Source organism: Humulus lupulus, chromosome 7, assembly GCF_963169125.1.
Source record: "Humulus lupulus chromosome 7, drHumLupu1.1, whole genome shotgun sequence".
Classification (NCBI taxonomy): Eukaryota; Viridiplantae; Streptophyta; class Magnoliopsida; order Rosales; family Cannabaceae; genus Humulus; species Humulus lupulus.
Genome location: NC_084799.1, coordinates 204873322 through 204887299, shown reverse-complemented (window position 1 = coordinate 204887299; position 13978 = coordinate 204873322). Strand labels below are relative to the sequence as shown.

Genomic DNA, 13978 nt, shown 5'->3' with positions numbered 1-13978 from the left:
AATTTTTCCATTTTTTTTTATTTTTAAATATATTAAAATTAATTAAAAATTTAGGAAATAAATAAATAACATATTTTAAAGTCATAAAAATAATTAAAACATCTATTTTAAATAATTAAAAAAATAACATTTATTTAATAAAAAATCTAAAATCATAAAAATTTCATTTTTAATCAACATGAAATTAGATTGTATTTAGATTTTAATCAAAATTAAAATGAAAATTTTATGATTTTATTTAGATTTTTCATTAAATTAATGTTTTTTAGTTTTAAAAGTACTTGTGTTGATTTTTTGGAATATAAAATATTTTATTTTATTTTTTATGAATTTTTAATTATTTTTAAAATATTTTAAAATTAAACTTTTAGGAATTAAAATAATTTTTTTATGAATTTTTTAATATTTTAATTATTTTTAAAATATTTTGGACGAATTGGAAGCTGACACGTGTCCCATAAGGTTAGTTTTACACAATTGACATTTTGCATTTAATTGATAAAGAAGAGAAATGTTAGCTTGGTTGAAAGGGAAGTGTAAGTGCTTATAAATGGAGCTCAGTCAACTAATCTGGGGTGGGATTCTCTGCCAATTTTCCAAAATGCACCATCGAGAAGACAAGTCCACATGGTTGTGAAAGTGAAGGTTCAAAATAGACACAGTTTATAAAATTGAACAAGTGTTACTATTTTGACACCATTAGTACCCCTTAGCATTATAAACACCATCTTTGAGTTGCTAAGTCCTGATCTCAAGTCCTAAACACTCTTTCTTTTCAATGTATTTGAAGTCTTGAGAAAATATCAAAGGGAAATTTCACTTTTTATCTCTAATAATACCTAATATTACCAAAAAATCCCAACATTAATAATATTTTCAAATTAATGCTAAACTTTCCTCCCATACCCAAAATACCCCTCCCATTATATCAAAAATTCACAAAACCTTCTCTTCCACTCTCCTCCCTCTCTCTCTCTAATTCTCACGAAATCTCCATAAAACCTACAATTTTGTATAATTTTCTTGTCAAAATCATTGTTAGTTATCTCCATTGTTTCTGTGAATTCGTTAATATCAAAGGCAACATCTATTTTGAGAGTTTTTGGAGGAGAAAAACCATGGGTAATGAGATTTTACATTTTGTGTTGGGTATTATTTGTTTACATTTTTTTTGGCTATTTTGAACAGATCTGAGCCTATATTGGTGTATTTTTCGGGATTTTTTTAGAGATTCCGCGATCTGTGTTTTTCTGGGTTTTCTGCAATTTTTTTGCTCGATAGAAGCTCGATAACGGTTCGATGGTATGTAGAAGAAGGTCTTTGTAAGAGCTCGATGTTAGCTCGATAATAGCTCGATAATAGCTCGATAGGTTCGGTTTAGTGCTCGATGGAAACTCGATAAGGGTTCGATAAGGGGTCGAATGGATCTATAATATGTGAGCTCGATAGTAGCTCGATATGAGCTCGATAGGGTTCGATTGAGGGTTTGGTTGTGTTTTATGGTCGGTTTTGAGAAATGATAGCTCGATGCTAACTCGATAATAGCTCGATATGGGTTCGATGGAGGGTTGGTTAGGTATATGTTCTGTTTTGAAAAATGGTAGCTCGATGATAACTCGATAATAGCTCGATAGGGGTTCGATGGAGGGTTTGGTTAGGTTTGTGTTCTGTTTTGAGAAATGGTAGCTCGATTCCAACTCGATAATAGCTCGATAAAGCTTGATAATGTTATTTTTTATTGCATTTCTGGAAAAATGACAGTTTTCCTGACAATGTTAATGTTTTTTTTTCCAACACAGGCTCTATTGTCTACGTTTTTGTATCCTACAATGGTGTTTGGGAATTACAAGGGAATAAGTGGATTTTCAAGGACCCTCAATGCACGGTGATACCGATGGAGGATACTGTAACGTACTTGCAACTTCTTGACATATTGCACAAGGAACTTAAAGTTGATAAACAGATGTATGAGTTGAAATTGGAGGTTCCTTACACTTGTGGCGACCAACCGTTTACACCCGTTCATGTTGAAAGTGATCTTGGTGTCCGTGCATTCATAGGAGTAACATCTAAAGAAAGGTTGGCCTTGTGTGTCACTCCTGTTAAAAAGATTGTCATTGCAGACCCATATTCCACTCCCGGACCTGAGGGAGCAGCCAGTACTTTAGGATTTCCTATTGGTGACCTGAGGGACAACCAGTATGAGTACAACCCCTATGTGAATGACGATCCGGTAGCCGAACACAATGAGGAATTAGGAGACAATTCGGTGGATGATGATCTATTAGCTGAACATTTGCAAGTAGAAGAAGCACAAGAACAACCAATACGTCATATTGCACGGACGAACCCACCAAGTCAAGGACGCCGAACACCTGGCACCAGCTCTAGTCGTCATGGTGGAACAGAATATAACTATACAGGGAACATTTCAATATGTTCAACAGAAGATCACAGAAAATGGAGTGCTCCCATGTTTACAAAAGAAGATATCATAGCTTGTAGTCGTTCTGAATCACCCTCATCCGGTATAGCGTTGGGGGAATTACATCTTGGGAAGACATTTGAGAACAAGATGGAATTGAAAACCAAAGCGGCTCTCTTTGCAATGAAGAATAATTTTGAGTTTATGGTTAAGAAGTCTGGTACTGATGTGTTGTATATCACCTGCAAGGATCCTGATTGTGGTTGGAGAATAAGAGGGAAAAAAGTAGCGCGATCAGAGATGTTTGAGATCACTGTTTATAATAGTGTACATACTTGCTCACTAGAATTGCGACAAAAAGACCACCGTCAAGCAGCACCTTCTGTCATTGGGCACCTTATCAAGAACAAATATGCTACTGATGGCACTAGCTATCCACCAAACAGCATAAAGGAGGATATGAAGAATAATTTTGGGATCGATATGAGTTATATTAAGGCTTGGAGATGCAGAGAGAAGGCACTCGGTTATGTTAGGGGGACACCTGAAGAATCGTACTCCAAGTTACCTTCTTACCTGTACATGCTGCAGCAAAAGAATCCAGGTACAATTACTGATTTTGTCACAGATGACGGTCGCTTTCTTTACTGTTTCTTCTCACTCGGAGTTTGTAGAAGGGGATTTACATCATGTCGTCCTGTTATATGTGTGGACGGCACTTTCTTAAAGTCAAGGTACGGTGGCCACATGTTGTGTGCTGTCGCATTGGATGCGAATAACCACATTTATCCAATTGCATTCGCGATTGTTGACAGTGAGAATCATGCTTCTTGGAAGTATTTCATGATGAAATTGAAGGAAGCCATTGGAGTTGTTGATAATCTGTCTTTTGTTTCAGACAGGCATGCTAGCATTATTCATGCTCTTGAGTTGGTCTTCCCCGATGCCTACCACGGCGCATGCTACCATCACATAAGTATGAATGTAATCGCTAAGTTCAAGACCGATCACTGTCACAAGGAGATGTATAATGCGGCATATGCATTTCGGAAGTCAAAATTTCACAGGTTCTTCAATAATATAAAGCAAATGGATCCTGCCATAGCTCAATATCTCGAGGGTATTGGCTTCGATAAGTGGACTCGTGTATACTTTCCTGGGAATCGATACAATGTAATGACAAGCAACTACGCTGAAAGTTTCAACAACAAAACCAGAGACGCAAGAACCTTCCCAGTCACTACTTTTGTGGAATTCATTCGTTTCACAATTCAGTCATGGTTTGCCGCGCGTCGTGAGGAGGTAGAGAAGTGCACATCGAAATTAGCAACAACATATGAGAAAGATGTCTCAGGCATTGCGGATGATGCAAGGTACTTGAAAGTCCATCCTCTTGGACAGTTTGAATTTCATGTGGTAGACCCAGAAGGTGATGGTGAGGTGAATTTGATGACCAAATCATGCTCTTGTGGTCAGTTTCAAATAATGGGTTACCCTTGTGTTCATGGTGTGGCTGCGGCCATGTTGCGCAATGTCAACATTTACTCACTGTGTTCACCATATTACACTACTGAGATGTGGAGGGAGTCTTACAAAGAAACAATTTACCCAACTGGCAATGAGGATGATTGGGAAGTTCCCGAGAACATAGAGAAAATGCAAGTTGGGGTTCCCGTTGAAAAACAACCAGTTGGTCGACCGAAGAAGAATAAGGTGGGAAGAAGGAAGACAAACCGCACTCCATCGAATGGAGAAATCATTCCCAGTCATCGCAAGTGTAGCATGTGTGGTGGTCTTGGCCACAACAGGGCTACATGCAAAGCTAGGCTTTAAACTTTTTTTTCCCATTTGAACTTGTTGTATTAATAAACTCTTTTTATTTGATTTTTCTGAAAAGTTATGTTTATGGCAAAGCTAGGCTTTAAACTCTTTTTTCCCATTTGAACTTGTTGTATTAATAAACTCTTTTTATGAAGGTAACAAATTTTGATAATTCAATAACAGTTCGATATAGCTTGATATTAGCTCGATAACAGCCCATGAAAATTATAAAAAAATGTGAACAACAAACTGTACATGTAAAGACCCTGTATATATACAATCATCAAGGTAACAAATTTTGATACCACAAGTCTGTGGTCCACTTGTTCCTGAACACCTCCATTTTTTCATCGCAGATAGCTTCCAATGGAAGACCGACCATTAGATGCTCAATATACTTGATAGCATACACACCACAATCCCCACTGTAAAAAAAAAAAATATATTAAGTGCACATTACTATAAATTTAGTTAGAAACAAAATTAGTATGAAGATGATGTTTGTTACCTTCTCTTTGACTGAGGGAGCTCGTGTTTCTGTTTGCGACGCAATGTGAACTGATGCGGCCTATTTCCTGCTGATGGAATCTTCAACATCAAGCTATCAGTAAACAGTTTACTCTGCATTAACAGAGAAGGTAGCATAAAGCACCATGGACTCATAATATCCTCAAGCTTTGCGTCACTAATCACCGAGTTGTCTGAATCGTAAACAGTCAGAGTCCAACTAGAAATGGAAGCCTCAATGGCAAACCAATGTTGTTGTCCATAGTTCTGGCACCAATATACATCCTCAACTCCTCCCCAAGATGCCAGAAACTGCTGCTCGATGCCGGTCAACATGGACATAATGTCAGCATCCCAATAATACTTTGTTTTGTCGGCTGTTTTCTTGAACTGATCATATCGGGCAGGTATCACTTGTGAGAAATAACTGTTCATCACAACTGCATTCTGTCGATATATATTGGGAAAATACTTGCGACGCATACGAAGCATGTGTTCTGCCGCATCAATATGCTGCAAAAGAGAGTACGATAAAAAAATTAGCAAAAACCATCATAAAATGCTGATGTCGAGCTCCATCGAGCTCACATCGAACTCATATCGAGCTCATATCGAGCCAGTATGAAACAGTAAAAAAACAAACTACTTTAACATCCCTATCGAGCTACCATCGAACTACTATCGAGCTCACATCGAGCCAGTCTGAAACAGTAAAAATAACCTACTTTAACATCCCTATCGAACTACCTATCGAGCCATCATGAAATAGTAAAGACAACCTATTTTAACATCCCTATCGAACTCCCTATCGAGCTCAATCGAGCTCATATCGAACTCACATCGAGCTTTTAACATCCCTATCGAACTACTATCGAACTAATATCGAGCTCACATCGAGCCACTCTAAAACAGTAAAAAAAACAATCTATTTTAACATCCCTATCAAACTACCTATCGAGCTCCATCGAGCTCACATCGAGCCACTCTGAAACAGTAAAGAACAACCCCTATTTTAACATCCATGTCGAACTACTATCGAACTCCTATCGAGCTCACATCGAGCCAGTATGAAACAGTAAAAATAACCTACTTTAACATCCCTATCGAACTACCTATCGAGCGCACATCGAGCCATCATGAAATAGTAAAGACAACCTATTTTAACATCCCTATCGAACTCCCTATCGAGCTCCATCGAGCTCACATCGAGCCACTTTGTTAAGGGAATTTTCACTATCGAACTCATATCGAACTCACATCGAGCTTTTAACATCCCTATCGAACTAATATCGAGCTCACATCGAGCCACTCTAAAACAGTAAAAAAACAATCTATTTTAACATCCCTATCGAACTACCTATCGAGCTCCATCGAGCTCACATCGAGCCACTCTGAAATAGTAAAGAACAACCCCTATTTTAACATCCATGTCGAACTACTATCGAACTCCTATCGAGCTCACATCGAGTCAGTAAAAATAAAACATGTAAAATTGAAAATAGTCCATAATTAGGTATAAATTGCTTACCCCATCATTGAGCCACGACTGGGGTGTCTTCAACGTCAGAAACCATGCTGGACCGTGACTCCCAGTCTTTACATCCCGCGGGGTCTTGTTGGGCATGTCTCCAAGAAGCCACTTGCACATTGTCCTATACTGTTTGGGATCTGGCTTCTTGAGAGGGTCCAGCACATGTGTAGCCTCTTGTGTAGCCTCGTCTGCTGGTGCAGCTGCAGCAGTGCGAGGTCTTTTCCTCGTGGGATCCGTATAGTCCTCAAACCAATCTGGCTTGCGTCTTTGGCGTCTAGCCCTCTGAAACTGAACCCCAGCAACATCCTCAGGGTTGACAATAATGACTCCCGGAGTCTCAGCATCTGGTGTCACAATGATGGTAGGGGGCGTCGTTGGATCATCAACATAGTCTAGCGGAAGATCCAATGACTCTGACTCTGAATCTTCATTGGACCCCCTCGGTTTCTCCTTAACAAATGTCAGGATCTGACTGAGTACGTCCAAGATCACTGACTGGTTCTTCAAGAGGGTCTCCTGTCGACCCTCGACTCTGTCCAACCGCTCAATCAAGTCGGCCAGCTCAGGGGCTGAGGCTGAGGCTGGTGGTGGGGTTGGTGTTGGGGCTGACACTGAGGCTGGGGCTGATGTTGGGGCACAGGTTGATGCTGGGGCTGAGGCTGGGGCTGATGTTGGGGCACAGGTTGAGGCTGGGGCTGAGGCTGGGGGAATAGGAGGGGTGGGACCTGCAACCTCCTCCCCCGGGGCAGCATCAATAAATATCTTGGCTGCCTCGGCAGCCTGAGAAACTTTCTCTGCCATTTTCTCAAAAGTCGCATCCTCCTCCTCATCAGTCTCCGAGGGATCCTGGCCAAGCCCAGGATAAAGGGGAAGATCTCCCTCAGTCAAAGACAAGTAATAGTCTTTTTCTGCTGGCCGAGGCTTCAACATCGGAAGAACAATTAACTGCAAACAACATAAAACATTTGGTTAACTCAAATAATGATAAAATATAAGCATATAGATAAAAAAAAACAACATAACTTACATTCTTCTTCAATAATATCGGTGCGATGACGGACTTGGTGAAATCCTTGTTCTTCCGATGCGACCAGCTAAGCATCCTCGGGAACATGTTTCCCGAGCTCACAACAAGCTCCACCGCAAGCTGTTGGATAGCCTCATATGCCCAGTACTGTAAGGCGGGGGCATAACCATACATACTGTATTTGGACTCTTGCTGCACCTTGGCATCCTTCTTGGCATCATAGTTGGCCTTTTGCTTCACCATGTCCTTCTTACAAGAATGCAATAGCCTCCTATAAGAGTACTTCCCCCATGGATAGCTGAAGAAGTACTCTACATTCTCAACAATTTTTAGAATATCTCGCCAAATGTGCAGTTTTCCCTCAATGGCATTCAGAACCCCCTCAACAAACAGACATAGACCAAGCTTGTACACATCTTCCACAACCGTACAAGTCTTGAAAGCATGGTCCACCTGTGACAGCTTTACTTTCTCAGCATCGTTGAAATACTCCTTTATCAACCGATCGCTGAGATTACGCCCTTCCAACTCTTCTGGTGACGGGAAGGCACTGAAATCCAACCCCGTCACCAGGGCAAACTCTCCCATGCCGAATCTACAAGACTTCGACCCCAAGAAAAAATGCACCTCATCTTCGTTGTTGCTGGCGATTTTCCTCAGCAACAGTTGATGCACCAAGACTCCGGAGAAATTAAACTCCGAAGCCAAAAAGAATTGCTTAAAAGGGGATTCCTTAGCCCTTTCAAGCAGCCCGAGCTCCAAAAACCTGGTCTTGATGTGATTTAAAGTACTACTACCCCGATATGTCACTCGACCAGGAAAGTGATCACTGAACGGAACAAGCAACTTAGGCATCTGTAACAACACATGAAATTTTTTTTGTAAGAAAACAGAATAAAAAAAATTTCAAAAAAACACTGAAATAAGTTGTCATCGAGCTCTATCGATCTCTATCGAGCTATCATCGAGCTGAAACATACCCTATCGAGCACTATCGAAAAACTATCGAGTTCCATCGAGAAATATCAACAACCTAAATTTATCGAGCCTATCGAGCCAGCATCGAGCCTATCGAGCTAAGAAAAATCTGTCTGTCTAGATAAATAACCATCGAGCTACAGTCTAGTCTCATATCGAACCATTATCGAACCTATCGAGCTATGAAAAATCTGTCTGTCTAGATAAATAACCATCGAGCTACAGTCTAGTCTCATATCGAACCATTATCGAACCTATCGAGCCCTTGTAATATAATACAACATATCCTACCGAGCTCTTATCGAGCTCATGTCGAGCTCATATCGAGCCATAATCGATCCATCATCGAACTGTTCAAACTACCTTATCGAGCCTACTATCGAACCATAATCGAACCTATCGAGCCACTGGTTCAAACCCAGAAAAATTTCCCACAAAATCGGACAACCCATTCCACAAATCACAGATTCAACAACGATATAAAGCAAATATGGACTTGGGTTCAAGATTTTACCTTAGTTTTTTAAACTTTGAAGGAAATATGCTCCGTGGGTCTCGGGTTTGACAGAAAAATGGGAGTTTGCAGTGGGCTCGAGATCGCCGGAGAAATGGGAGAAGGTGGGGGCTCGACGGAGAAGGTGGGAGCTCGACGGAGATGCGGGCTCGACGGCTCGACGGAGATGGCGGCTCGACGGCTCGACGGAGGTGGGGGTTCGATGGTTTTTGGGGGATTTTTGTGAGACTGAAAGAGAGAGAAACCGAGACTGAGAGAGAGAAGGCTGAGATTGAATGGGAAGGGTATTTTCGGTAGGAGGGAAAAGCTTAGCATTAATTTGAAAATATTATTAATGTTGGGATTTTTTGGTAATATTAGGTATTATTAGAGATAAAAAGTGAAATTTCCCATATCAAAATTGGGCAAGACACTCTTTCTGCTCACTCCATAATATTCTACAAACAACTATCTGATCTGTTTTTCTTTACTCTACACTAAATTTCTTCATTATAAATTGCTACTTGTCCATAATAGTTGATTTTACTATCAACCATTCCTTTAGATGGCCTTAAGATATTGTCCAAGTAATTATATACATCTCAAAATTTATGGCAAACTCAATTTGTTGTATAAATTCTCACCGCGCCTCGACAGTTGTTATGCTTGTATTGCATGATAGGGGTGTAGCATAGGGGGAATGATCTTCCCACAAATCTGTGTTAGTGAAATAGGCTGGTGGTTTGGGCCGAGGTAACACTTTCTCACCACTCAACATTAGAATAACAGAAGACATATTTGGCCTATCAATAGGCTTACGTTGCACACACAAGAGACCAATGTGAATGCAACGCAATGCTTCTTCCATGCTCTCGTGTGGATCTCTTAACAAGCAATCGTCAATAAGCTCAAAAGCCTTGCCTTCCTTCATCAAAGTCCATGCCTAACAAATATTAAAAAGATTGTAACTCGTAATGTGACATATTTATATAGCTCATAAAATATCAAATGAAGTTTCTTGTATGAACACTTACTAGTCCTGTGAGGTTAAGACCGTTATTTTCATCGTAAATGTGTCTGCTTTTCTTTCCACTAACGATTTCTAGCATCAATATACCAAAGCTAAATACGTCGGATTTTATTGAGAATAGGCCATTGAAAGCATATTCTGGAGCCATATAACCACTACATTTGCATAACATTATTAATTAATATACAAATTATTATATTTAAGTTACTAGAAGAGGTTTTTGAAGATGACTTACTAAGTCCCTACAACTTTGTTTGTGTTTCCTTCAATTTGGTCTCCACCAAAAGTTCTAGCCAAGCCAAAGTCTGAAATTTTGGGATTCATGTGTTCATCAAGTAGCACATTACTAGCTTTGAGATCTCGATGTACAATCCTCAGTCTGGAATCATGATGTAAATAGAGAAGCCCTTTAGCAATTCCACATACAATTCGGAATCTCGTAGACCATTCTAATAGTTTGTCTTGTCTTTCATCTGCAAATGTTAGTTTGTGCTTTAAGAACGACATTGGCAAATCATACATCTACTAAAAGAGTTGAAAAGAGTGTTACCAAAAATGAAATAGTCAAGGCTTTTGTTGGACATGTACTCATAAATCAATAGTTTCTCTTCTCTATGAATGCAATAACCAAATATCTTTACAAGATTTCGATGTTGAAGTTTAGCAATTAGTTTAATTTCATTTTTGAACTCATTGGCTCCTTGTACAGAGCACATTGATAGTCTCTTTACAGCAATTTCTTGTCCTCCTTCCAGCATACCCTAATGTATCACAATTTTAAATAAAAAAACCAAAGAAGAAGGATGCTAAGAAGAGCGAGATAGATAGTATTCTGAAGCAGGCAAATGAGATAGAAGCTTACTTTATATACAGGTCCAAAACCACCCTCTCCAAGCTTATTATTCTCTGAAAAATTATTAGTGGCAGTACTAATTGTGTGTAGATTAAACAATGGAAGCTCCAACTCTTCATCTTGGCTTTTGTATCTCTTAGAAAAATTACTGGTGCCTGCAAAGATAAAAGTTTGGAAACAAATGAAAAACAGAATATACAATGATAAAACCCTCTATGCACAAACTTGTAAAATCAGTGTTACAAACTCTAACTCTTTTTTACTATCATGTTCAAGAGCTTAACATATATACAAACGAACCAACCAATAGAAAATTTGGAAGAAACTATTAAAGGCAAGCCCTTGAGCTGCAGTCCCATGTAGAAAATATTGTACATTAAGCATTTACTTAGTATCTTTCTAATAAGGAAATCAAGCTGAATTATATAGTGTTAAGCTAATTGATTTACCTTAGAATATCTATAATTACTCTAGAATATTTGGTATTAAATACCTGATTTGTTTATATCATAAAGCTAATTTTCCACGTAACATAATTGCTCCTAATGCCCTCTTAACCACCAAACTAAAAGCTGGAAAGTAGAGGCACAACTTCAAGAGAGGCTGTACTAATATTTACATTTCTCTCTGTATTTCATATGTATTTCATATATATATATATAGGACAATTTTTGTATAGGGTTTTACTTTAAGCCCTACCGGTGGGGCTCTCAGTGTTCTCGACCTTTGAATAATTTTCAGCGCAATTTTTTTTATGACCGTGTATATTGTAGTTATTTACAGTATCGACACGATTTTTAGAAAATTCTGAATAGTTACAGTACCGAAAACTAGGTTTAAACATGTTGTTGTACTCGTGACTAATTTTTTTTATGCGAGTGGAAAACAACATATTTGAACCTAATTTTCGGTACTCTAAATTATTTGAAATTTTTTAAAAATTTGCAAGATGCTCTAAGTAACTATAATATACACAATCATAAAAAAAACATGCCGAAAACCGGAAGCCCACACGAGAAATTCCCTATATATATTATATATATGGAAAGAGAGAAATTTCATTTCAAGAGATACCATACACATATCAAGAATGTTGTTTCAGTAGTCAAAATAGACTAGTAGGTAATATTTATGCCTAGAGGGTTGGTTAAACTTCACTGACAATTGTTAAGTAATAAAAATAACTTATTGATTTCTTGGTCAAAATGTTACCATAAAAGTATCTCCTCGTGAGAATGTAAAAGCTAACTAAAATAATCCCACCAGCTAATCCAACGAGGATAGCTATAATCATCACTGCTCTCTCCACCTTCACCTTAAGATAAGTTCTTGCTTTTTCATAATTAAGTTTTGGAGCTGAGGAAAGCAAACATTAGTCAAATACAAGGTAAAACATAGACTAGTTATAACCAAAACAGAATACATTTGAACTTGATATAAGATCCAACACTTTCAAACTATAGGCTGTACCTATTTCTGAAGCCGGCATTCGAATATATAGATCTTGCCCACCTGATTGAAATCCTTGAATATCAAACAGATCTCCAAACCAGACGACGCAGCCACTGCCTTTTTCACTGATATCTAAGTTTGTATAAGCCATACAAGAGCAGTTGCTCAAACATTTAGCCCTGCATTCCTCTAGATTCATACTCTTATTCACCCAAGTGTATTGAGTATCAGGCACTTTCAAGCCAGAAAATCTAGTGAACTCATCTTTCTCTTTATCACTGCAGCTCAGAGGACTCTTTCTCACACACCCTTCTGACCAATACATCTCATTCCAATTTTGTTTAATCTTTGGCTCAAATCCCAATAAACAATGGCAGATTGGATTAGTCCTTATGTCACATTTCGAATTAGCTCCACAGTAGCCATACTCGTCACACACTGCTACTGCAATTGAGGTATGAAAAGGCTCCCAAATCTTCTTTGTTTCCATCCATACCATTCGGTCAAGAACAGTTGTTGTTTGGTGCATGACAACTCTTGAGATCACCGGATTTTTGAGGTTGTAAATGTAGTAAACTTCATCATCGTTGTACACGAACCTGTAGTCGAAAACTGGGTTTGGCATCAAGTAAGGAATTCCGCTGAAACTTATGCCGTTCCATGGCCCAAGTCGATGAAATTTTGCAGACCCTTTACGGATGATTAGCTCAGGATATGTATGGTGTCGTTCATCGAACTCAATCCTAAAAGAGAAATTTCCATTGCAAGGATCATTGAAACTCTTCCATGTCGATAAACGCCTCGTGAGACCACTCCTCAAGTCCCATCCAAATTTCATTCCGGGCATGATCGTGTCAGTAGGATCATTAAAGCTTTCCCACAAATAGTTCTCTGTGTTCTCATCTTTCTCATCTCTCAAAACCAAGTTACCATTATCCAAGAGCTGAACCAGTGGTTGCCGGGCTTGTTTCAACGAACTCGTAGACCAAACAACCTTCTTATTCTGTCCAGAAAGAACAAGATTACCTGTGCTGTTTATAGTCAAGGAGCCAGAAGAAACGTTGATCGGTTCACACCGATTTGCGACCCAAATGACAGTTTGAACTGGAATTTTTTTATACCAAATTCCCAGATAACGATTCTTTGAAGTGCCTGGACTAAAGAATCCCAGTTCAAAACTTCCTTCAATGGATACCAAACTTGTGTTATCTCTCATAGATTCTGATGGTCTTATGCTATCAACCACAGCAAAAGTTGTTCTAGATAGAACAAGTCTCAGAACAACAAAGGGAACCAGAAAAGAAAAGAACCCCATAATTTTCTAGTTCATGATAGTGTCAACAACTAAGAGAGACGGCAATGAAGTTAAAGGTAAAGCTGGGGCAGTTATCAGATATCTTGTCCGTGGAAAAATCTTTGTCAGTATATTGGAAAAATACATATGGTGGGTTGTGGTTAGTTGAAACGTGTCGGGTTTATTACACTTTTTTGACTCAATATTTATATTTACAGAGTATGTGAATGTCCAATCATTAATATTAGGTATATAGTAGTAAAAAATGATGGAATATTTTATAACGATAAATATTAAAATTTAATTTAATATGACTAATGATTTATTTATTTAATGTATTAAAATTAATGTTGAACATTTATTTATTAGGTATATAGTAGTAAAAAAAAGATGGAATATTTTATAACAATAAATATTAAAAATTAATTTAATATGACTAATTTATTTATTTAATGTATCAAAATTAATATTCAACATTTAAATGTCGAATTTAATTTGAATTTCTTAACTAAATTAAGAAAATATTTCAATTAAATTGAGAAAATATTTATGTTGGAGAGATTCTCA

At 38.1% G+C, this 13978-nt stretch overlaps 1 protein-coding gene across 3 annotated transcripts; it reads right to left on the bottom strand.

The window, feature by feature from the left end:
- Positions 1-9255: 9255 nt before the first annotated feature.
- On the bottom strand, positions 9256-13487 carry LOC133789185 (G-type lectin S-receptor-like serine/threonine-protein kinase At4g27290). Of its 3 annotated transcripts, none has more exons than XM_062226944.1 (7): positions 12136-13487; positions 11878-12021; positions 10675-10820; positions 10363-10573; positions 10048-10285; positions 9817-9967; positions 9256-9725 (listed from the first exon to the last, which is right to left on the bottom strand). In XM_062226944.1, exons 1-7 carry the CDS (start codon positions 13430-13432, stop codon positions 9423-9425), a joined length of 2490 nt encoding a protein of 829 aa, XP_062082928.1. In that variant the 5' UTR covers positions 13433-13487; the 3' UTR covers positions 9256-9422. The 3 variants fall into 3 exon arrangements, with proteins under 3 accessions (XP_062082928.1, XP_062082929.1, XP_062082930.1); XM_062226945.1 differs by having other exon boundaries at positions 12178-13487; XM_062226946.1 differs by lacking the exon at positions 11878-12021.
- Between the last annotated feature and the right edge of the window lie 491 nt (positions 13488-13978).